At 39.0% G+C, this 25,236-nt stretch overlaps 1 protein-coding gene across 1 annotated transcript in view; it reads right to left on the reverse strand.

Annotated features, from left to right (window-relative positions):
• SETDB1 (SET domain, bifurcated 1) overlaps positions 1–25,236 on the reverse strand; it is an 86,328-nt gene that overhangs the window by 17,607 nt on the left and 43,485 nt on the right. The window contains exons 3-11 of the mRNA XM_006900150.1: positions 19,670–19,795; positions 19,311–19,512; positions 18,581–18,654; positions 16,971–17,161; positions 15,999–16,128; positions 13,376–13,535; positions 13,134–13,286; positions 11,870–12,535; positions 10,659–10,775 (exon numbers count right to left, since the gene is read on the reverse strand). Of these exons, the coding sequence (XP_006900212.1) occupies positions 10,659–10,775; positions 11,870–12,535; positions 13,134–13,286; positions 13,376–13,535; positions 15,999–16,128; positions 16,971–17,161; positions 18,581–18,654; positions 19,311–19,512; positions 19,670–19,795 (1,819 nt within the window). The remainder of the gene's footprint in view (positions 1–10,658; positions 10,776–11,869; positions 12,536–13,133; positions 13,287–13,375; positions 13,536–15,998; positions 16,129–16,970; positions 17,162–18,580; positions 18,655–19,310; positions 19,513–19,669; positions 19,796–25,236) is intronic.

Here is a 25,236-nt window from a genome sequence, read left to right on the forward strand (position 1 = left end):
TTTGATTTTCTGACTCCAGCTCTCTGCACATTTCATTATAGTATCTTGCTTTGTCATCCTGGGCTGCCTTTTGAAATTTTCTGTTTAGCTCTTTGATTTCTTGACTCCTTCCTTTAGCTTTGGCTTCTCGGTGCTCTAATGCAATATTCAGAGTCGCATCTGACATCCATCTTGGTCTTTTCTTCTTTTTCAGCCTTTTTAATGATCTTCTGAATTCTTCATGGACGATTTTCTTGATATCCTCCCAGAACTCATTTGGTTTATGCTCATTGGTACTCAAGGCCTCAAACCTGTTCCTGAGATGGTTTGTAATACAGCTTATTCTGGACTGTTGTCATGCAAGTAATATCTAATCATATATTCCCTTTAAACAGTTTTTTCCCCTCATCTGTTTCAATGCAGTGTACATTTATCACCTCTTTTCTTAGTTTTCCCCCCAACCCCCATGTCAGTCTCATTTTATAATAGTGGCATTATGCAGTATTTGTCCATTTGTGACTGAGATATTTCACTCAGCATAATGTCCTCCAGGGTCACTCACCCATTTTGTATACTATTTCATGAGTTCCTTGTTTTTCAGTGCTGCATAGTATTCCATTATATGGATATACCACAGCTTCTCTGTTTGTTGATGGGCACTTGGGTTGTTCCCATCTCTTTGCTATTGTGAACAACTCAGTAATAAACACGGTGTACATATATCTGTTTGGGGGGCAGTTCTGATTTCTTTAGGGTATATTCCCAGTAGTAGAACTGCTGAGTCAAATGGTATTTCTAGTTCCAACTTTTTGAAAAAACACCTTCCATAGTGGTTGCACCTTTTATACTACCACCAACAGTAAATAAGGGTTCCAGTTTCTCGACACCCTTGCCAGCATTTGTTGTTTGCTATTCTTTTGAATTTTACTATTGTTACTGGGGTGAGATGATTTCTCAGTTGTTTTGTCAAATTTCTTTATATCTGATAATTTAATGATGCAGGAAGCATCAGAAAAAAGAAGGCATATACAGTAAGATGCCAAATATAATTGGTAAATGCTTGACCATTTTAGGAATTAGCATCTGATCAAGAACGGTTGAGACTTAAAGAAAAATGTCAAGCAGCACTGGAACCAATGATGAAAACAAGAATCCTAATTTAGATGCTTCAACAAATAGATCCAATAATGGATGTGTATCAGACATATATATCTATAAAGGTCTATCTATCTGTCCATCCTTCCCAATGTAAACACAATACACACATGGCTCTCACGAGACACATTACACAGAAATGAAATGATCTACATGTATGGAGAACAATGATGAGGTTCTTCAATGTATCAGTCAAAACAAAGCCAGAGTCTAACAGAATAAATCCTCAATTCCTGATGTTCAAGTTCAAGCTTAAGAAAATACAAATCCTTGAGAACACAGTAAAATTTCAGATACTTCTCATCTGAATTTAGAGATCATCGCAAGGTAGATCTGATGCACTGAATGGTAATGAATAAGACGACAACAAACATGAAAGTAAAAGGTTATTAAAAAGATGGCAAACAATGGATCTCAGAAGAGAGTCTGATTGCTCTTAAATGTCGAGTAACAAAAATGAAAGGAAAAAAATGATGAAATGATTTTGTGTTAATTATTCCCCTAACAACACTACTGAGGAACTCTGATAGAGTTTAAGAGAATATTAACTGAAGGCTGACAGTTCAAAAACATCTATCAATCCTAGGGAGACAGATGGGCAGTTTCCCCTATGAAGAGTCACAGCACTAGAAACTCCATCATGGAGAGTTGCTATGAATTGAAATGGTCTAGACAGGGCTGGTTTGTTTGTTTTGAACAGCACTTTGGCAGAGTAGAGGTGATGTTAATATCCTGTTTACGGCTGACAGAGAAGGATCAGCTTAGAAGAGGCATAGCCAGATTTTGAACTTAGGTCTTATCTCCATCCCATGAAAACTTGAAAGTAGCTATACTATGAATATATACTAAGAAGCTATATTGAGTACTGTTCACTCAACAAAACTGGCTTGAAAAATTACGTCCTTATATTAGTTGCCCATAATAAAATGGTAAGACAAACAAGGAGACACAAAAGTTCCAATGCTCCTGAAGCTTACATTCTAATCAGAAACAGAATAAAAAGCCAACACATAGAATGAGTCATCGTAAGTGATACTTATATGACACTTACAGGACACATATATGATAAAGAGAACATTAAGGAATGAAAATGACTTGATTTTAGAGGGCCTATGATTTTAGAATTCTTGTTGCTTTGTGGTAAGGGGTTGTGCTACTAATCTATAAGGCTGGTGACTTGAACCCACAAACTGCTCCAATGGAGAAAATCCACTGGAGGGTCATCTATGAGTTGGTTCCAACTTGACAGAAATAAATTGTTGGGTGAGTTGATAGAAGATCTGAGGTTAGAATAAAGTTCAAGGATGAGGAACATAGCCACACACAAACAAAATGGAAGGATGCCAAGAAGAAGGTACAGTACGTACAAAGGCTTAAAGGTAGGCTGGATCCAGGAAATGACGATTATCAGTGTGGCTAGAATAATTTTCACAGAAAAGAGATAAGAAGAAGACAGATCTTGTAACCCAAGGTTGAGTTAAATAAATCCAAAGTGCAGTTGGAAACCAGTCACAAACTTTAATCAGGAGAGTGATATTATTATTTGCAGTAATAAAAATTGCTTTTATGAAACACTTCAAATAGGTAAAATACATGTAATTAATATTTGTTGCTACACCTAAAATTATCAATCTAAATACATTTATAGGTTTCAGATTTCTGTTTGTAATTAAAATATGAAGGATACAAAGATGAAAATAATTTTTTCCTTTGCTTTTCTTTTTTGCCCCTTTGCTTAATTTTCTGTCACCATTTGTCAGTCAGTTCATCATACTGTAAACTATGCCATTAGTATTTCAAATACCAGTGGGGTTACTCATGGTAAAAACTTTTCAGTACAGGTTCCAAACAAAGACTAGGAAGAATGTGGCAATTTATTTCTAAAACAACCTGTCAGTGAAAAATCATTAGTTGTTATGTGCTGTTGAGTCACCAGCAATTCATAACGACTCTATGTACAAAAGCTCTAAAGCCTGATTATTTCCGAGTCAGTCTCACTGACTCCAACACACCTATCCCCATTGCCCCTGTCACTGTGCCAATCCATCTCATCTGGGGTCTTCCTCTCCTGTGCTGTCCCTTTACCCTTCTGAGCATGACATTCTTTTCCAAGGATCGGCCCTTCCTGGTCACATGCCCAAAGTATGTGGCACGGTATTTCAAAAACCTAGCCTCCAAGGAGAAACATGGTTTCTCCCTCTCCAAGACAGACCACTTTGTTTTCTTGGTGGTCCATGGTATGTGAGACTCTTCTCCAGCACCGTAACTCAAAGGCATCGATTTTTCTTCTGTCATCCTTAGTCATTGTCCAGGTCTCTGATGCTTAGCAAGTAACTGTGAAGAACAGGGCCTGGTTCAGGTGCACCTTAAGTCTCTAGACTGATACTATTGTTTCTTAGTACTCTGGAGAGATCCTGGACAGCCGATTTTCCCTACAATTCATCTGACTTCCTGACTGCTGGTGCTAAGAGTGTTGACTGTGGAGCCAAATAAGCTCTAATTATTAACCACCTCAATCTCTTCTCCATTCATCATTGTGCTGCCAATTGGCCCAGTAGGGAGAATCTTTGTCTTCTTGATGTTGAGCTTCAATCTATATTGAAGACTACAGTCCCTGACCTTCAGGTCCTTCTTAATTTCAGCAAGCAAGGTTGTGTCTTCTGCGTAACACACGTTGATAAGTCTTCTTCCAATCCTAATATCACATTCCTTCTCATAAAGCCCAGCCTCTTAAATGATCTGATCTGTATATAGATTGAAAAGGTATGGCGACAGGATTATTTTATTAGTAGGAAGAGAATACTGTCTGCTATAGTGCCAGAAAATGAGCTCCTCAGGGTGAAGGGAAACCAGCAAAACCCTCCAAACCAAATCAAACAATGAAACCAAAAACCTTGCTATCAAGTTGATTCCAACTCACAGTGACCATCCACCAGTTTTCTAAAGGCTATAAATCTTAAAAATTGCTCATTCTCTCCTGTCCCACAGAAGTTGCTGATATATGTGAATTGCCAGAGACTGAGAATTCTGGTTAGCAGCTACACATACCAATGACTATGTCATCAGCTCCTCCTCAGATTGAAAGGCACTCAAAATACAACTAGAAAGAGTTAGTCTTTAATAACAAGAGTAAAGCTTAAAAAAAAAGAGTAAAGCTTTCAGAACCTTTATTTGCTTTAGTAGCATGGCTCAAAATAAGAAGAAACAGTTGTAAAAAACCTTTAATAATAAAAAGATTGTTAAGGTGCCATTAATTTGACTTAATGACTCAGTGGCCCTAAAAACAAAAGACCTAAACCTTGCCATGTACAAGCCAAGGTCACAGCCACAGTATCAAGCTATTCTTTGAGCGTTTTCCTTTTGCTTACCTGCTAATTTTCCAAGGACTGGTGCTTCTTGACAACATACTACAGTATGGAAGAAAAATTTTCTCGATCCTTGTCTCTAAAAAAGTATTCCACTAGGAATAAAACTCGGGGCTACTAAGGGGTAGGGCTAACAGAAATGAGAGTCACAGGGAGGAAGGTGTCAGTACATTGTGGATATAGTAATTAACATAAATTGTGCATGAATTATTGAATGGGAAACCAATTTGCTTTGTAAATGTTCACTCAGATCACAAGAAAAATAATTCTAAAAATAAAAAGGAAAAAAACACACACACACAAAAAAAGTATTCCAGTTATACTTCCTCCAAGACATGATTTAGGTTTTTGGCAGTCCATGGATAATTCAATACTCCGCCACACTACAATTTATAAGTATCAGTTTGTTGGTCCATATTAATTGTTCAACTTTCACATGCATAGGAAGCAATGGAAAAATACCATGATTTTGGTTAGGCTCACCATGTAGTTAAATGGACACCCATGGTTCCTTAATACTTTGAAAAGGTCCCTGACAGCAGATCTGCTGACTGCAGTGTATCTTTTGATTTCCTGACTGCATTTACCACTGGTGTTGATTGTGGAACAAAGTAAAACTCATTGATAGCCTCAGTCTTTTAATTTATTATGCTGGTCCACTTAATGGTACAGTTGTTAGAATTTCTGGTTTTTTGATATTGTGGTATAATTTACTCAATATAAATTTCAATAAGCTACACAGTATTTGATCTTCAGTAGGTATATCAAGTCATCTTCATTTTCTCAAGCGAGTTTATGTCAACTGTATAATGCAGGTTGTTAAAGTCTTTCTTCAATTTTGATACCATATTCTTCTTCATGAGGTCCTGTTTGCTCAGCATATAAGCTGTAGAGGTATGGAAAAAAGGACACAGAACTGATGTACACTTTTTTGATTTTAAACGAGGCATTAAGCAAGCCTTTGTTTTGTTGATTGTTTCTTGGCTATGTATAAGTTATATATGATCAAAACCAATACTTGGAAATTAACATTCTTCTCTACAGTAGCCACAATTCATTTGCATCCATATAGTCAAATGCCTTTGCATAATTAAAAAACATATGTAAACATATTTGTGGTATTCTCTGCTCTTAGTCAAGATTCATTTGACATTGGCAAATAAATCCCTTGTTCTATAGCCTCTTCTGAATTTAGCTTGAATTTCTGGCAATTCTCTGTCAAGGTACTGTTCTAGTCCTTTTTGAGTAATTTTCATTAAGATTATACTTGCATGTGATTTCCCCCCCTTGTATGTGATTTTAATGATATTTGATAATTTCCACACTCTGTTAGGTCACCTTTTTTTCTGGACTGCGCAAAAATATCTATCTTCCAGTCTATGGCCAGGTAGTTGTCTTCTAAATTTCGTGGCCTAAGCAAGAGAGCATTTGAGGGCTGCCTTTTTTTTTTTTGCTGAAATTATTCAAATGGTATTCTGTCAATTCATGGAGATGAATTTTTTGCAGCTGCCTTCAGCACATCTTGGACTACTTCCTCAAGTGCCACTGATTCTCAAACATCTACTACTCAGTGAAATGGTTCAAAGTTGACCAAAATTATTTTTGCTACAGTGACTGTTTATTCCTTCCATTTTCTTGTGAAGCTTTCTGCATCATTCAACATTTTGCCCACAGAATCCTACAGTATTGCAACATGAGGCATCAATTTGTTTATAATTTTTTTCAACTTGAGAAATACTCAGTGCATTCTTCCATTTTGAGTTTCTAACTCCAGGTCTTTGAAATCTTCTATTCAGCTATCTTACACTTGTTTCTTCCATTCTCTTTAGTGGCTCTGTATTTAGGTCTTTTTTTTGTCTCTTCAAGAACTTCTCTGGTTTTCCGTGGTTAGTGTTCAGTGTATCAAATCTGCTCTTAAGATGGTTTTTAAATTCAGGTGTGATAAATGCAAAGTCATATTTGGCTCTTGTAAGGTTCTTTTTTTAGCTTCAATTTGAACTTGCATTTAACCAACTCATGGTCTGGTCTATAGCCAGCCCCTGGGTCTTGTCTTGATTGATGTGGTAATTGTGTAACAAATGCTTTTGTGGAACTTGGACACAGATCATGGGGCAGCTGGTGGAACAGAGCAAGGGGATACCGCATGGCTCAAAATCAGGAATAGTATACATTAGCATTGAATCCTTTCACCTTATCTGTACATTAAGCAAATAACGTGAAGAGGTTGACTGTATGAAGAAGAAAATTAAGTAAGTCCATAAGAAGGAAAATCCAACCTTGGGTCTAGACTAACTGAATTTAAAAATTATTTCAAGGGGAGCTCTGGTGGCCTAGTGGCAAGAAGCTGCACTGCAATCCCAGAGGTACACAGTTCAAATCCACCAGATGCCCTGCCGGAGAAGGAGGAGCAATATCCTCCTGTACCAGTCAGATCTGATCTGACAGTACAAGCACACAAAATAAAAAAAATTTAAAAAAAAATTATTTCAAGAATAGATTTAATGCCGTGAAAACTAATGACCAAAGACCAGATTAACTGTGTAATGACATCAAGAATATTACCCACGAAGAAAAGAAAAAGTAATCATAAAACCAGAAAAGACCAAAATGAATGTCATTAGAGTGTGTAGAGAAGCCAGAACAATGGGAGGACCATGGTAAAGTTAGAGAGCTGAATGGATTTCAAAGGGCAGATTGAGAAGATAATGCACAGAATGTGTGAAAGAGCTGGATTTAGAAAGTCAAAAGGGAAAAATAAGCTCAGCATTTCTCAAGCTAAAAGACCTGAATAACAAATTAAAACGTCAAGTTGCAATCCTGAAGGATTCTATTTACAAAATCTTTAATGATACAGGAAGCATAAAAAGATGGAACAGAGTTACTATACCAAAAGAATGGGTTACCACAAGAAGGAGCATATGGTCAAGAATCAATGGTAATGAAGGAAAAAGTTAAAGCTGCACTGAAGGCACTGGCAAAAAGCAGGTTCCAGGAATTGAAGGATTATCAATTCAAGGTTTCAAAAAAAAAAAAAAAACCAGATGCAGCCCTGGATAAGCTTACTAGTCTATACCAAGAATCCAAGTAAAATACTGCTTAAGACGGCATTTAATAATAGCCAGAACGGAACTGCCAGAAATTCAAGCTAGAGTCAGAGGAAGCTATTATGGCACTAGGGATATCACTGCTGATGTTAGATGGTTATTGGTTGAAAGTAGAGAATACAAGAAAGATGTTTACTTGTGTTGTTTTGTGTTCATGTGAAACCTAGACCAAAAAGCAGCTGTCCAAAAAGAGAAAGAGACCACTATCTACATAGTTTAAAATCAGGAAAGGTGTGCATTAGCGTGTATCCTTTCCTTATACCTATTCAATATGTATGTTGAGCAAATCACTCAAGAAGCTTGACTATAGGGAGTTAGACAATGGATAAGGAAAACAGAAGATTTAGGGTGTTTTGTTCCTTAAATCTTAGCTATCTTGTTGTAAGAGCAAGTATGACTCATAGAGACCCTATAAACAATGGACGTGAAACCTGTCCTATCCTCAACATCTTCTAATGCGACTAAAATAACATTTCATTATCATTCAGATTTGCATTTCTCTGATAGCTCACAATCCTGATCACCTTTCCAAGTACTGGTTAATCATTCAAATGTCCTACTTAGTCTAATAGAGAACTCTGGGGGACTTGTGGGGAGGGAGTGGACTGTGTTAGCAAAACAAAAGTGAGCCTTTCAAATCCACCACCTGTTCCAAGGGAGAAAGATGGGCAATCCTCTCCTGTACAATTTATAGTTTCTGAAAACTCTCGGTAAAGCCACCTAAGAACCAGTTTTGAGTGGACAACAATGAGTTTGAGGCTGGGTTTGGGTTTTTTTTTAGTTATTTAGAGAAAAGTTTATTTAAATATTTTGCTCATTTTATATTGAATTTTTGTCTTTTCATTACATGGTTGAAATTTTCTATATATTTTGATTATCAGTTCCTTGTCAGACAGGAGATCTAAACATATTTTCCTAGTTGGTAGCTTAGCTTTTTTTTTAGGCGGGGGTGGTAGTGTTAAAGTCATTTAATGAACTAAAGTTTAAAAGGTGGCAGTATCTTTGGGGGAAGAAAAGAAAAATCAGTTGTCTACATATATACGAATTTTTTGAATTTTCAATTCTATCCCATTGGTCTAAGCCTTTTCTTCTCTCACAAATGGCTTCCTATTGTCTCTAAAATTTGACTCTTTATTTTGGCTTACAAAGGCCTATAGAAACACATCTCTGCCTACCCCTCCTGTTTTAACAAATCTATCATTATCTGCTTTGAGAAGCATGTTCCAGTTAACTATCTTTCTCCATGACCTTGAATTTACTGGTAAATTCATTTTTGTCTTAGAATTTCTGTAAGACTCAAGTGTTCTCCCAGCTGATTTTGAGTCTTTAGTGCCTTCTTGTCATTCAGATATTAACCTAAATGCTTCTCACTCAGAAGAATTCAAACACATCTTCCAGTCGCAATCGTCTGCACAGCACTTTCCTTTCTCTCATATTTTAACTTCCAGTCCCTCAATAAATGGAAGCACAATAATACAAGGGAATCTAATCTTGGTAAAGAGTTGTGCTGCCAAGCCAAAGGGAAGTGGTTTGAATGCACCAGCTGCTCCTTCAGAGAAGCTATCTAACAGGTTTACTAGCTTGTCTACTATTTGTTAGGTTCTAGAGTAGTAAATTCTATCCTCGCAGAAAACATCTTTCAGATGAAGAAATAGAATAACTGTATCACAAATTATCTGTTTACACAAGTTCTTCTTTTCAGACCTTTCCTTTAGGTCAGGGATTATGTTTCATTTGTATTTGTATTTTAATGCAGCGCACAAAGCCTATTCCTTATTTAATAAATATCTGGGAAATTACCTTCACTTAACAAATATGAAGGGAGCTCTAATGGCTTAATGGTAAGGACTTACCCTGCCAATCAAAGGTAGGCTGTTAAAATCCACCAGCTGCTCTGTGGGAGAAAGATGGATAATCTCTTCTCAAGCAATTTACAGTCTATGAGTTAGTTCTGACTTGATGGCTCACAATAACAACAATAAATAAACATTGGTTTGCCCACTCCCACCTGAGCTCATGTCTGAACATTTGGCATTAAAAAAAGTGTCTTTTATGTTGACAAAAATAACAAATTTTCATTTTATGCTAAAATTTACAATTTTAAGGATTTGGGTGCTATGCACCTTACCTTCCTCCTAATTTGGAATGACTAATGCTAACTTCTGTTTACTTCTGCCAACCTCCCAAAATTCTTTCTTTTAGGAAGATTACTTTACTCAATCCCATTGTGATCCTTTCAGTGCATAGCTTTATCTGCATTCAATCAATTTAAGTTTATTAGTTGTTTTGGAGGAGTCATAGGGAATTGGGCTGGTAACCCAAAGGCAGTGCCTCCTTGCCAGTTTGAATGTAGCAGCTGTTCCATGGGAGACGCTGAGCAATCTACTCTCACATAATTTAAAACCTCTGAAAACCTGTTAAGAGTGTCAGCTATGAGTCGGTTCTGGCTTGACGAAAATGATTTGTATTCTTCTGAGTTGTTTTACATGATGTGTGGTGGTGTTTCTAACCACACAGACAACCCCATAAGAAGAGAAGTTTTCTGTGTAGCTCTTTCCTCTCCCTACCCTTTGTTCTCACAAAATTAATTTCCAAAGATTTAACTTGTCAAAATAAATGCCAATCTGTTCAGACGTTCACCCAATTATTAAATTGAGGTTAGCATTTTACTGCAAAAGTGCTAGAAACTATTTAGTCATCCTATATCTTCACCTAGAAAAGCTCAAAAGAATAAACAGATTATACAATTAGAAAATAAAGTACCTTTTCCAGTATTCTATTTTCGCTTCTTAAAGATTCTTGCTTCTATAAGCACAAAACTCCCCTAAATATGTCCTATAACCTCTGAGTTATTTCTTTTTACCTTAACTACTAGGGTGGAGGGACAGCACAGGAGGGGAAGACCCTCTATGAGGTGGACTGATTCAGTGACTGGGGTAATCGGGATGGGTGTGTCAGAGGCAATGCGATTGGCACAGGACAGAGCAGGGTTTAGGGCTGTTGTCGCTATGAGTTGCAAACGACTCCACAGCACATAACAACAAAAACAACTTACCCTGTGGGCAGACACTCATCTAGTCTCTTATACTGGTAACCGGAGTTGGGGTTGATTTGGCCCCCTGGGGTGCAGGCTGTAGCCTGGATAGTTAGCTGATGGCAGGCACATTTGGACCTGCAACATAAAGAAAACAAAAGTCCTCGTAAATGGATCCAAACATATCAAAGTTAACAGAAATCACTGATGCTGTCAAAGATTTCATTTTACTGGGATCCAGAATCAACAGCAAACAGAAGTAGCAGTCAAGAACTTAAACTATGTGTCCACTGAGCAAATCTGCTCCAAGAACCTTTTTTAAGTGTTGAACAGCATGGGTGTCACTTTGAGCACCTAAGATGTACTTAACCCAACTCATGGTATTTTTAATTATCTCATATGCATGTGAAAGTTGGATAATTAATAAAGATTGAAAAAAAGAACTGACATCTTTGAACTGTGGTGCTGGTGAAGACTATGATGCCACGGAATGCCAAAAGAAAAAATACTAGTTTTGGAAAAAGCACAAAGTGTTCCTTAATAATGAAGATGGTGAGGCTTCACATTTTTTTTTAATTTTATTATTTTTGTGTGCGTGTACCATCAAATCAGATCTGACTGGTACAGGAGGAGATTGTCCCTCCTTGCCCGGCAGAGGCTTCACATATTTTAGGCATATGGTTAAGAAGGGCCATCTTTGGAGAAAGGTATCATGTTTGGTAAAGGATAAGGTCAGAAAAAAAAAAAGAGAGGAAGATGCCCAATAAGGAGTGACTGCAACAATGGCTCCTGTACAGCAGCAATGGTGAGGGCGGGGCGGGGCTGGGCCGGATTTGTTCTGTTGACACAGGGTAGAGTCAAAGCTGCAGGCACAGTACCGAAATTTTTATTTTTCTCATGTAAATGAGGAAGGAAAAGACAAAGACAATAAAACAAGAATCAGGTAAGAGAGGAAAAAAAATGAAAGAAGGTGGCAACTGAGAATATGATGGAGGAACAACAGCCAGAGAAAGATATAAACACAGGATAGCATGTACTTAGGGTTGTTCAAAAGGATGAAGCCAGATCCCAGCCTCTGTACCTCATTTTTCCTGGAAGCCTTAGAACAGAACTCCAGCTGAGGGAATGAAAAGGAGATGGAGAAACAAGGAAACAGTGCAGATACAAAACACAGAGGAGATTGGAAAGAGAAGAATTTGGAAGTTGGGATATTAATTTTCCCTTCAACTCACTTGTCTCGGCACCCATCCTTGCAGTCACAGCCAACCAGAAATTCAGGGCCTGTGTTAATGAAAACACCTTTTCCTGGGATACGTTCTTTGCTGTAGGCTACTTGGGGTGGGGGCGTTGTGTCAATCTCATTGACACAGGATAAAGGAACATCTTCCTTCCCATAGGTGATGTCCAAAATATAGTAAAAAGGCTTATAGGGCTGAAACTTGCAGTCTACAAAAACATAGGGATCCAAGCAGAACATCTCCAGGAAGAGGAAGTCACAGCCAGTCTCAAAAAGGTAGCGTTCAATCTCTTGCATTGTCCGAAGGCAGAGGCCACAGGGTGTCTTGTAAATGACATGAAAGCCCATCTTGCGGTTCACTCGACGACGGGCTGTCATCCTTCGGAAGTCATAGAGTAATGGGACTAGCAGAGGGTTCTTGCCTCGGTACTGCTCACTCCTCATAGGTCTGACTCGAGACAGACATGTATAGCTACAGACATGAGGTAAATACAATAGCTTCTCCATGGGGGCACGGTAGGATGGCTCTGCTGGGGCCCTCTCCAGCATGCCATGAAAGGCTGGAGGGGCTGGAGGGGCTGGGGGTGCTGGGGGTGTTGGAGGTGCTGGGGGTGTTGGGGTAGCTGTTGTCGGAGCAGTTGTTGTTGAGATTAAAGGTAATCTGTAAATGAAATAAAAGATCAGGTAAGAAGGCAACAAGACCTCTCTATAACTGTCACCCAGCTATGCCAATTTCTCATCTTTCCAATATTGATGGATTTAAAGCTAAATAATTACAAAAGAAAGTAAAATTATCCTTGCTTACTCAGGCTGGCAGTAAAACTCCTTGCTATTCTTCACTGATATTTCTAATTCAACCATGTTAACTGTTCTCGAAAATTTATGTGCCTATGAATTAAGGAAGTAAAGGCTAGTCTTCTACCAATGATTTTCCCCTGCTAAGAATCCTACAAATGTTCATATTAATTTCTAGGACTCAAGTGAAAGTACCATGGTGTTTCCACTGTACCAGTAATAGCACCATGTTCAAGGAGAAATTTTAACAAATGGCTTTCTGGTGATGCTATATTTGCAGGTATCCAGTTTGCAAGGGAGTTATTCATACTTTTTGTTTCTCAGAATACGCTAAAATTAAGCTTTCTTTTCCAGTCTAAATCCCTGTTACAATATTAACTAAGGTCTTTGTGACTAAGGACTTTTCCCAATACAGTGGTCACAATTTACACTATCAGTTTGTAAATAAGGCTAGATTTTCTCACCTGTATGTCTGACTGATAACAGGTTTTCCAGGAGTATTTTCACTGAGAGTAGGGGATGTAGGAGATGAATGACCAGAACCCACAGATCCTGGACGGAATGAAGTGCTTTTTTTGGCTACTTGCTTCCGTGACTGGGCAAGCTGGCTTTCCAAACTTGTAAAACAAAGAAGAGATCATACAGTAAAGGATATAGAAAATATGATATAAAAGCAATTGGGAAAAAAAGAAGGAATAGCACTCACTCAATGTCAGCTGCCTGGGGGGACAGAGGTGGAGCAGGTAGGGGAACAGGTAGGACAGGTGGAGCAGGAGGCTGTGGGGGCTCCAACAGCTTGAACTGAGTTCCAGTACTGGTCAGATCCTGGGTGTACTGGACCACTGGGCCTTTACTCCTTACAGCACCTACAGAAAAACAAAGTTAATCTAGTCAGAAGATGTTAACTACCAAGGCTCTGGTGGCCTAGTGGTACAAATCAGCGCTGCAATCCAGAAGATAACTGTGCAACCTGTATCCATTCACTAAATGCTTCTGAATTTATTTAATATTAAACAAACAAACAAAAATGTAATCAACAGAAACATTTTGAGTACATGCTAAAATGTCAGTTCCCATTACTTGCTCCAATGAGTGAGAATGCTGGCTCATATAATAGACAACATTTATATTGGATTTTAACGTAAAAGAACCTTTGTCTTCTTATCTCAGAAGATATCTCTCATTAAGTTAAATTGTTGGAGAGCTCTGGTGGCCTAGTGATAATGAGCTGTGATGCCAATCCAAAGGTATGTGATTCAAATCCATCAGATGCTCTGTGAGACACAGATGGTCAATCTCCTCCAATGTGATTTACTGCCCCTGAAAACCGGATGGAGTGTCCACTATGAGTTGGTTCCAACTTGAGAGAATAAGAACAATTGGAGGGATAATCTGTAGGGAGTTGTAATCATAGGGAGCTGTGCTGTTAATCCAAATGTCTGGTGGTTCAAATCTTTAGCAGCTTCTTGAGACAAAGATAGATAATCTCCTGTGTGATTTACACATTCAGAAATCCAGGAGGGTCAGCTATGAGTTGGTTCCAACTTGAGAGTAATGAGAGAGATGCTATAAACCTTGGTGAGTATTTTTTTAAATATGCATTTGTTGATCAAGTAATGTTAAGAGGAAAGAAACCAATGTATGTGAGGTACAGAAAAAAAATACAACCCAACAAAACATTCTGATCTAAAAAAAAATGAATAAAATAAAAAAAATTGGTCCTAGACAGCATATGTGGATCACAACAAATTGTGGCTAAACTTCAGAAGAATGGGAATCCCAGAACACTTATGCTCATGTGAAACTTATACTTGAACCAGGAAGCAATCCTCAGAACAAAGTAAGGAAATGCTGCACGGTTCAAAATCAGGAAAGGAGTGCATCAGCGATGTGTCCTGTCTCCATATCTTTTCAATCTATATGCAGAACAGATCATTCAGGAGGCTGGACTTTATGATGAGGAATGTGGCATCAGGATTGGAGGAAGACTCATCAACAACCTGTTTTATGCAGATGACACAACTCTGCTGGCTCAAACTGAGGAGGAGCTGAAGCATTTGTTACAGAAGGTCAGGGACTGTACGCTTCAATATGGATTGAAGCTCAACATCAAGATTCGATTCTCAAATTCTCACCACGGGCCAACTGGCAGCACCATGACAGATGGAGAAGAGATCAAGGCTGTTAACAATTTTCGCTTGTTCAGTTTCACAATTAATGGTACCAGCACTGAGGGAATAAAAAGACGAACTGCATTTGGAAAATCTGCTGTCAGGGACCTCTTCATAGTGGTAAAGAGCAACAATGTCAGTCTAGAGACTACTGTGCATCTGATTTAGGCCATGGTCTTTGCAGTTACTTGCTATGCATCTAAGATCTGGACAGTTACCAAGGATGACAGGAGAATTGATGCCTTTGAACTGCGGTGCTGGAGAAGAGTTCTCTTGGCCTGTCAAGAGAACTAACAAGTCTTTCCTAGAGAGGGTAAAAGCAATCTGTTCCTTGGAGGCAAGGACTTTGAAGCCCTGTCTCACATACTTTAGGCATATGGCCAGGAGGGACCAGTCCTTGGAGAAGAATATTATGCTTGGAAGGGTGGAGGACAGCACAGGAGAGGAAGACCCTAGATGAGATTACAGACACAGTAAGTGGGGCAACAGGAGCAGGTTTGTTGGATATAGTGAGATTGGCTCAGGAAAGGGAGGGTTTCAGAGCTATTATACTGGATGGCAGATTACAACAACAAAGAGCATAAAAAACCTCTCAAACTCATTGTTTTTAACCCTTCAGTGGGTTTCAGAATGTGTAAATCACTTGAGAGATTACCTATCATTGTCCTAAGGAGTTGCTGGTGTATCTGAACCTCCTGCCTTTTGGGTTGGCACTGCAACTCCTTAAACCCTAGGCCACTCAGGCTCCATAGGTAGCATGGTGGTTGTTGTGTACCATCAAGTAGAAACTGACCCATCATTGACCCTCCAGTGGGTTTTCAGAGGCAGCTAATCGCACAGGAGGAGATTGCCCATCCTTCTCTCCTGTGGACAAGTAGCATTCAAAGCCTAAAATTCACAAGTGAATAACAGGAATAACCCCTAATCTAATTCAGTAATTTTAGATTTTGATGGAGTTGAATTGAAAGAATCAGAGTCTATGTGGAGGTAGAACCACAAATCCATCAAGTCTACTGAAAACAGGACAGGGTATATGCCCCATTTGCAGGAGTCACTAGCGTCATCCTGGAGAACACACAGGAAGGTCATTGTCCAGAACTGCCTTGGCTGGTTTGGACCCATTTCTCCTTGCCCCAGGGTATCTCTGTTAGGATATACCCATGTTTGGACGTGTTCTCATCTGTCCCCCTTGCTTCTTCTCCAATGTAGAGGCTGAAGATGTCTTCATGCTGAACATAGGCTCCAGTCTTGTAGATCCTCGATAGATCCATTCACATCTTTTGTCATCCTAGGGGATGTGGAGAGGGGTAGGAATAGGTTATGGTCACGATCTAATCTGTGATAGGCAGAGAACAGACATTCATGTATCTCCTCTGGAAAAACTCCCTAATGAGCCCTGACCCTCTTAACTATTCAACAAACTTGTATGTTATGCTATGCATGTAGTAGGTATAAGTAATATAAATAACAATATACATTAAGAAATTATGAACAAGCAGATGTCAATACTAAGTTATTACAAAGATGACAAAAGTTTAGGAACAACAGATTGAGGTAATATAAGAATTTTTAATTCAAGCAAGATTGAAAGGGAAGAAAAGGAAGGGACAGAAGATCAGAGTCAAACTAAACCAGTCTTGAAAAAAAATAAAAATTTCAGTGTTAATTCCAACTCTTTACCCCACTGCTCTACAAACCCCTAAACAAGGGCAAGCTGAACTGTTTACCTTCTCAGTACCTAACCTCAATGCGAGGAAAAAAAATCAAAACCATATAGACTGAAAATTTTCAGTAGTTATCCACAAAGGAAGAGAAAAACAAAGTAGTTTGACTTTGAGAAAAACTAAAGCGTATGTATAAAATCAGGAGCTCTGGTGGCTGAATGGAAAGGAGTTGTATGCCAAATTAAAGGAACGCAGTTCAAATCCACCACTATGTAGAAGAAAGATGGGCAATCTCCTCTTCTATGATGTATAGCCTCTAAAAACCTGCTAATGGGTCAGCTATGCGTCAGTTTCGATTCTCTGGTACACTACAACAACAGCAGCAGCAACATCTATGAAATCATCTTCATTATTGCCTCCTCTGTACCCATACTCCTGTCTTAAAAGCTCTGGGAATAAACAGTACCAGGAAGAGGATCCTGACTAGACTTCCATCCACCTCCTCGACCCGGGACTTCCACCATGTGCCTTCCCACTCAGTCTTGATAAGCTGGCCACTCTTGAGCAACACCATGGGGCGATTAGGGTAGGCAGTGATGTATTCCTCTATGAAGTCGCGGCAGGAAATATCTTCTATGTCCTCCCAAGTCTTTTTCACTGTTACAAGAAAAAAAAAAGTGTTGAGAAAGGGAAAGCAGGGCTTCTTGATAGGGAAAAATGGCTAGTTAGAAGATATTTGGTACTTTTTTTTTTTAATGTGTGTACTGTCAAATTGGATCTGACTGGTACAGGAGGCGATTGTTCCTCCTTCAGAAGAGCATCTGGTGGATTTGAACCCCGCACCTCAGGGATTGCAGTGCAGTTTCCTGCCACTAGGCCACCAGAGCTCGCCGTTATTTGGTACTTTTTAAGGTGGCAGGGGAAAGACATTTTAAGAAGAGTAAAACTAAGATCACATCAGTATTTAACCTACTGTGCAAATATACACTTAAGGAAATCATAAGTAAGAAATACGATTGATGCCAATCTTTCCTATAAAGGAATGCTATTAGAAAAATAGAAATGCAGGGAGGAGTGATAGGGAATGGCAAAGGACACACTGACAAAGAAGATTAATCAGAACTGGCTTTGACAAGCACTGTGGCATTTGGACAAGAAAACTAAATTATGAATGAATGGAAACCCAAAATCTCTGTAAATGTTTATGAAAACTAATAAATTATAGAAAAAAAAAAAAGAAAAATAGAAATGAAAATTTCTGCCATGTGTTGGGTTGCAAACCATTTTTTTTTAATCCACCAGCTGCTCCACAGGAAAAAGATAAGAAAAATGAGGCCCTCTGATCCTGTTAAGATTTACACTTCAGAAACTAACTCACTGGAGGGTCACCATGATTTAGAACTGACTGACAACGGCAGTGTGATTTTGTTTGTTTCTTAGGAGTGGTTAATATAAAAAGGTAAAAAGATCAGATGGTAACAAAAAAATCATTCTTTCTTTACTGGGCTTTTAAGGAGCCTTAAATGTGTTACTGCCATGTTATATAGAAACACAGAAGTGCTAGTTATAGCAACTTAACAGTTATTTTGTGGGATTTCATTTCTAAGAAAGAGTAATAAGTATGGAGAACATGATGATGTCACTGTAGTTTCTATGGAAAGCTCTATGCAGACAGCAAATTTATATGAATATTCAATGAAGCATGAAAATAGAAAAGAAACAATACTTCTCTAAATTGAAATAATTTAGAAACAAAATAAACATCCATCTAAGGTAAGAACAGTTCACCCAGGGTCAGTCACAATCTTCTAATGCTGTACTCTTTAGTTCTAAAGACCCAGAGCTGGAGATAAAACTATCTGTAAAAAAAAACCCAAAACACCAAAACAACCACCCCACACCAAAAAAAAACCCACAAAAACCAATCAAGTTTAAGTTTCTTCCTGAGATTGGGGAAAAATCTTGGGCACCAAATTAAGGAAAAAAACAAAGTAAGGATTTTCAACTGGGCATTTTAAGAAGAAATGCAAGGCAGAAGAAGAAAGAAAACAGAATAAAGGAAGACTGTAAACTCACATGGCCGGCAAACAGGATACAGTTCAGACTGTGTGACATAGGAAGCGTAACCATCGTCAAAGAAAATGAGAAACCTGTAAGAAGAAAATTATGGTACAAAGATTTGGGGACTAGGAACACAGGGCACATTCAACATCCTCTACAGAAATGGGTCAGCATAGGATACCCTCCAGGGACTGTTTCAATCAGCTGCTTTCTATTATTTTTACATAAATACTGTGCATCTGTTAAGGTTTTGGCAAACTATGCAACCTGCTTGCATCTCAATTTATTATGTGTGCAATGTGTGTATTAAGGGGGGACATAGCATGTGAAAATATGGTATTCTTTCTTTCTACATCAGGATTTAAAAGTTCTCTCTTAATCTAACCAACATATTCCTTTGTGTTCAAAAACATTTATTCTTGTTCCTCTATCAGATTTCTGTTGTAAACCATTTAGACTTCACTTAATCTCTTCCTTCTTCTTATATTCCAAGGATCATTGTTTAATCTTGATTATTCTCCAGTTCTCTCCTCTCTCAAGTTGTCTTCTTAAGAAAAAAAGTTTTTTTTAAAAAGAGAAAGAATAAGAATCATGCACATGACTTCTGTTGCAAAGAAATAGATGAGTTTCTGGTCACAGGGGACTAAGAACACAAAAGCTAATTGTGAAATCTGGACTATGGTTTAAACAGGGGAGGTGCTGTTCTCCCCTTCTCCATTTCCTTTACTATCCTCTGTCCAGGTACCTGAGCTTGTTTTTGACGTTTGGTGTCTCAGCTACAATGCCAGCATAGAGCCAGACTTGATTCCCATCTTTGTATTTGGCCACGACTCGACTACCCACATACAGCTTGTCAGCAGGCGGGTGGTAATCATAAGCAATATGGTTCCCTGACAGCAGACTCTTCCCTTTGTTGTCAAATTTAACCTTGTACTTCTTCCCTGGCCCTGAGAAGAAAAGACAACAAATTAAACAGTTTTCAGTGTAAATTCTGGCTGCTACGTACGTAAGACACAAAAGGAAAAACTATGGGGTTAAACAAACAATGGGCAATGGTAACCTATAAGGTTGCCTTTCACGGTTTTTCCTCTAATTTGAACATACCAACTGTCTGGATGGCAATAAGGGTGCCTTTGTGCCATGTCTTAGTTCTCTTCTTGCCTAGAATCCGCATGTTGACAACCAGGTCACCATCTTTGCTCAGTTCACCAGTCATGTGACTCAAGGCTCCTAAGTTAAAAAAAAAAAAAAGTTGTACTAAGAGATCGGCTACATATTAGCTAGGGAATGAACAAGAGGGGCAATAGGGAAAAGTGGGATAACCACTGATCCTTAGTCATTATTGCTACTCTGTTAACCAAAGACAAAATCTTGAGAGGTGATTCAGTTGTTTATGTTAACAGGAGTTAACTCTGTATATGAAGTTCCTATGTAATTAAACCCTCTTTTTTTTTTTTTTAATTTGCAAAAGCACACATGTCATTTTATTTCCACCTTTAACCAAAAATGTAAAAAGGGATAAAAATGTCTAATCCGGAGCTTCAACTACTGACCTCTAATTCTCATGAGAAGGTAGGGGAGAGGGTCAAGAGAAAAGTTCAGTGTTCCCTCTATTTCTAGAGAAGAGGAAAAGTCCCAGACACAGTTGGGTCTAGAACACGATCCTAGGGAGAATGGGCTCCCTTTTCTCCTAACACCAGTTTTAGCATGCCCCCTACCCTATCCTTGTCCCAACACTTCTCCATCAATGGAGAAGAAACATTTCAAATTCTGAGACTGGTAATGCCTGGCTTTCTGCTTCTTGGTAGGCAGGAGAAGGAACAATTCAGCTTCCACCTCCTCACTTTCCTACTCCTCAGAAATGTTACTGCTTCTAGTCACAATCTGATGCCACCAGGTAATCTTCACAGGCCCAAAGCGTCACTTCAGACAAAGGTTACAGTAGGCTGGAGCCTCATCTAAGCTAAGCATAGGTTGGCAGGACAATCTCAGGTTGGCCCCAGGGACTGCAATCTCCTGATGGTCATGGTTCTGGAACACAAATTCTATCACATTACACTTATTCTTGGGCCCTTTGGCAAACACATGTTCAGCATCACCCTCTTCCTCTACTTTGAAGGTGAAGGACTGAGTATCACCAGAGAGCTCACAGCCAAAGAAAATACTGTCTATTGTGATCAGAGCTGTGAAACACAGACTCCCAACACCTCCAACCAGGATCAGCTCTGCTTGATCAGGAACACGAAAGGGGAAGTGGTGCTGGCGGCGATGCTGCAAGGAGCCAGGAATTAAAAATTCTTCACTAATCAAATGCTTCCAACTCCTATTACCAGTTGTTACCAGTTTCTTCAAAGGTATCTAACGTTTAAAAAATGCTTTCCTGTAGGGTAATCAATGTCCCATTCTAAAAGCAAAGCTGCTCATAGATCTCTTTATAACAGAGCTTGCTTTACTTTACACTATCTAGCCCCAAATAGGAAAGAGCAGTCATGGGCAAAAGGAATTCTGATGGTTCAGTGGTAAGGAGTTCTGCTGCCAACTCAAAGGCAAATGGTTTGGATTTACCATCTGCTCTGTAAAATTTCTTTCCATGCGATTTACAGCCTCTGAGAAACCTGCTGGAGAGGGTCAGCTATGAGTTGGTTCCAATTCAACTGGCACATAACAGCACCAACAGTCACGGTTATGGAAACAGCTCATGATGTGCTATGCTAGACTTATTGCCCTTAGAGGGAAATAAATGGTGTTAAGGAACCCTGGTAATGAGGTTATATGATCACTTGCCAACATAAAGGTTGGCAGTTTGAACCCACCAGTCGCTCCACAGAAGAAAGATGTAGCAATCCATCTCCATAAAGAATATAACCTTGGTAATGGACATCAGATAATTACAGGGAGAAAATAGAAAAAGATTACATTGTAGGTATTATAATTAATATTATAAAACAAAATGTATATGACTGAAAGAAAAATTAATATACTTTATTATAAACGTTCACTTATATCACACTAAAAAGAGCACAGTCTCAGAGAAACCTTATGGAGTAGCTGTATCTTGGTCTTTAGGGTTACTATGAGTTGAAATCAACCCACCAGCAATGAATTAAAAAAGGTATAGGGGGAGCCAGCGCAAAACGCAGTTGTCTCAAGAAGCAGCAGCAGCATCCACATCTCCAGAGACTGCTGCTTCAGACTTGTTTTTTCTTCTTTCATATCCCTAAAGAATTCTCTTCATTTGACAAATTGGACGTGAACTTCTTACCTGAAGTCTGCAATGACTAACCAGTGGGAAAATGGAAAACCAAGAAGCAATAGGCTCTTCTCAAACAGCCTATTATTTCAGAGGAGTTAATTTCAGAAAAATGTTATGTGCCTTAGAGTCTGTGACTCATGTTGTTGTTGACTGCCTTTGAGTTGAGCATGCCTCATAGTGATCCTATGAACAAAAGGTATGAAGCCGCTCTACAACCGCAGACATTTATCAAAGTTCATAGTTTCCAGAGGCATGTTGCTGAGGAAGTGGATAACACGCCTGTGACTCATAGCGTCACATTCTGGTGGGAATCTTTGTTTCCTTGATGCTGAGCTTCAATCCATATTGAAAGCTGCAGTCCTTGACCTTCTGCAACAAGCACTTCAGGTCCTCCTCAGTTTCAGCAAACAGGGTTGCGTTAATGGCATGTTGTTGTTGTTATGTGCCATCGAGTCGCTTGCGACTCATAGCGACCCTATGGTAATGGCATAACACGGATTACTGAAGTGTTCCTTCAATCCTGATGCCTCATTTCTCCTCACAGAGCCCAGCCTCCAGATAATCTGTTCTGCATATAGATTGAAAAGATATGGAGATACGACATATCCCTGGCGTGCACATTTCCCAATTTTGAACCATGAGTGTTTCCTTGCTTTGTTCTGACGACTGCCTCCTGGCCCAAGTAGAGGTTTTGTATAAGCACAATCAAGTATTCTGGGATTCCCATTCTTCTCAGGGTCAGCCACCGTTTGTTGTGATCCTCATAGTCAAATGTGTTTGCAGAGTCAATGAAACACAGATATAGACATTCCTCCGGTACTCCCTGCATTCAGCCAATATCCATCTGATGTTAGCTATAATATCCCTAGTATTATGGCCTTTTTTAAAAAATGTGTGTACCGTCAAATCGGATCTGACTGGTACAGGAGGCGATTGTTCCTCCTTCTTCAGCAGAGCATCTGGTGGATCTGAACCGCGTACCTCTGGGATTACAGTGCAGCTTCTTGCCACTAGGCCACCAGAGCTCGCCTATTACAGCCTTTTCTAAATCCACTTACACTTCAGGCAGTTTCCTGTTCACGTGTTATTCCAGTAGTTTTTGGATAATCTTCAGCAGAATCTTGCTTGGATGTGACAGCGATGATACTGTTTGATAATTTCCACACTCTGCTGGGTCACCTTTGGAATGGGAACAAATCTGGATCTCTTCCATTCAGCTGGTTGTCTAGTTGGCTAGTAGGTTGTCCTCCAGATTTCTTGGCACAACTTGGAGAGCACATCCAGGGCGACATCTGTTTGTTGGAATATACCAATTGGTATGCCATCAATTCTGGGTCAAGCTTAAAAAAACAACTTACATGGATCCTAATGTTAAAAGAAGAACGTGGGAAACTCTGAAAATCACAACCAAGAAAGGAAAAGTCTGCCAGCGGTGTGGCAATTATTCTAATGCTGCAAAGAACTCTTCATCATGAATGTATTGTTCTGGTGAAAAAGTTCCACCCTTATTGCACAGGGTTCTGTGTAGGTCTCATAGATGATTATGAAAGCCAGAAGGCGCTCTCTTACAAGAGCTTGAAGAAGATACTGGTTATAAAGTTGATGTTGCCAAATGCCAGTTTTATGTATGGATCCAGGTTTATCAAATTGTACTGCCCCTGTCGTGACAGTAACAATGGAGATCATGCTGCAAATAAAAGACCCAAACCGAAGGTGGGGGATAGAGAATTTGTAAAAATAATTTCCTTATCAAAGAATGATCTGCTGAAGAGACATGATGTTCTGGTAGTTGAAGAACATCTTAGAGTGAATGTTAAGAGTCTATTCATATGTTCTGGAACCGAGATATGCAAATATGAAGCCATTTGATGTGCCCTTCCTGAAATTTTAAGGCACAAAGTACAACAGCCATTTAAGGTTGGGTTTTTTTTTTAATCACCAGACCTTCTTCATTCAATACTTGGCACTCCAACATAATGCATATCTGAAATTAACTTTTTTACTAAATCAATGTAGAATGCATATGTTGTTTTGTTGTTATATGCTATCAAGTCGCCTGCAACTCAAAGTGACCCTATGAAGACTGACCTGTCTTAAGGCAGTCTCAATGACTACAACACGCCTACTCCCATTGCCCTAGATACTGTATCAATCCATCTCATCCAGGGTCTTCCTCTCCTATGCTGTCCCTCTACCCTTCCAAGCATGATGGAGAAGGCTCCAAGGATCAGTCACTCCTGGCCACATCCCTAAAATATATGAGATAGAGAGTCAAAATCCTTGCCTCCAAGGAGAAACTTGGTTTAACCCTCTACAAGACAGATCTATTTGTTTTCTTGGTGGTCTATATTATATGTTTGACTCTTCTCTAGCACCAAAACTCAAAGGCATCAATTCTTCTATTTTCCTTAGTTATTATCCAGCCCACTGATGCATAGCAAGTAATTGCAAAGACCATGGACTGGATCAGGTGCACCTTATTAGTCTCTAGACTAACATCGTTGCTTCTCACTATTCTGGAAAGGTCCCTGAAAGCAGATTTACATAATGCAATTCATCTTTTGATTTCCACATTGCTGGAGCCAAGAGTGTTAAATGAGGAGCCAAGCTCTGTTAAACTCAATCTCTTCATCCATCATGGTGCTGCCCACTGACCTAGTGGTGAGAATCTTTAAGACTACAGTCCTTGATCTTTGGCACCAAGTGCTTCAGGTCCACCTCAGTTTCAGCAAGCAAGGTTGTGTCATTTGCATAATGTAGGTTGTTGATGAGTGTTTTTCCAATCCTGAAGCTACAATCCTCTTCATAAAACTCAGCCTCCTGAATGATCTGTTCTGCATATAGGTTGAAAAGTTATGGAGACAGAACACATCCCTGATGGACTCCCTCCCTGATTCTGAACCATGCAGTGTTTCTCTGCTTTGTACTGAGGACTGATTCCCGGTCCAAGTGTAGGTTTTGCATAAGCACAGTCAAGTGTACAAGTGTGCTTGCATGCCAATATGAAATTATAATTACAAGATGGCTGTTACTTTCATTTTAATTTGTTAAAGCTCTAACATTAATAAAAAGGAACAATAACTGCAGACATATTTTTTCCAAATTATAGAAGTAAACTCAAATGTTAATTCTTTTAATGCAGCCGAGAGACAAAGATATTTCTATAGGAAACTAGACATGAATTTCAAATGAGGTCAACTAATGTGAAACCCAGCTCCACATAAAATTCTCTAATTAGGTAAGCAATTTATTCCAGTTATTTGTTTTGTTTTTTTAGAAGATGCTATATACTTTCTGCATAGTCAATAGTCAATGAAACACTGATAGACATTCCTCTGGTATTCCCTGCTTTCAGCCAAGATCCATCTAACATCAGCTACAATATCTCTAGTACCACGACCCCTTCTAAACCCAGCCT

Source organism: Elephantulus edwardii, unplaced genomic scaffold, assembly GCF_000299155.1.
Source record: "Elephantulus edwardii isolate Elephantulus edwardi_28Jun2011 unplaced genomic scaffold, EleEdw1.0 scaffold00273, whole genome shotgun sequence".
Classification (NCBI taxonomy): Eukaryota; Metazoa; Chordata; class Mammalia; order Macroscelidea; family Macroscelididae; genus Elephantulus; species Elephantulus edwardii.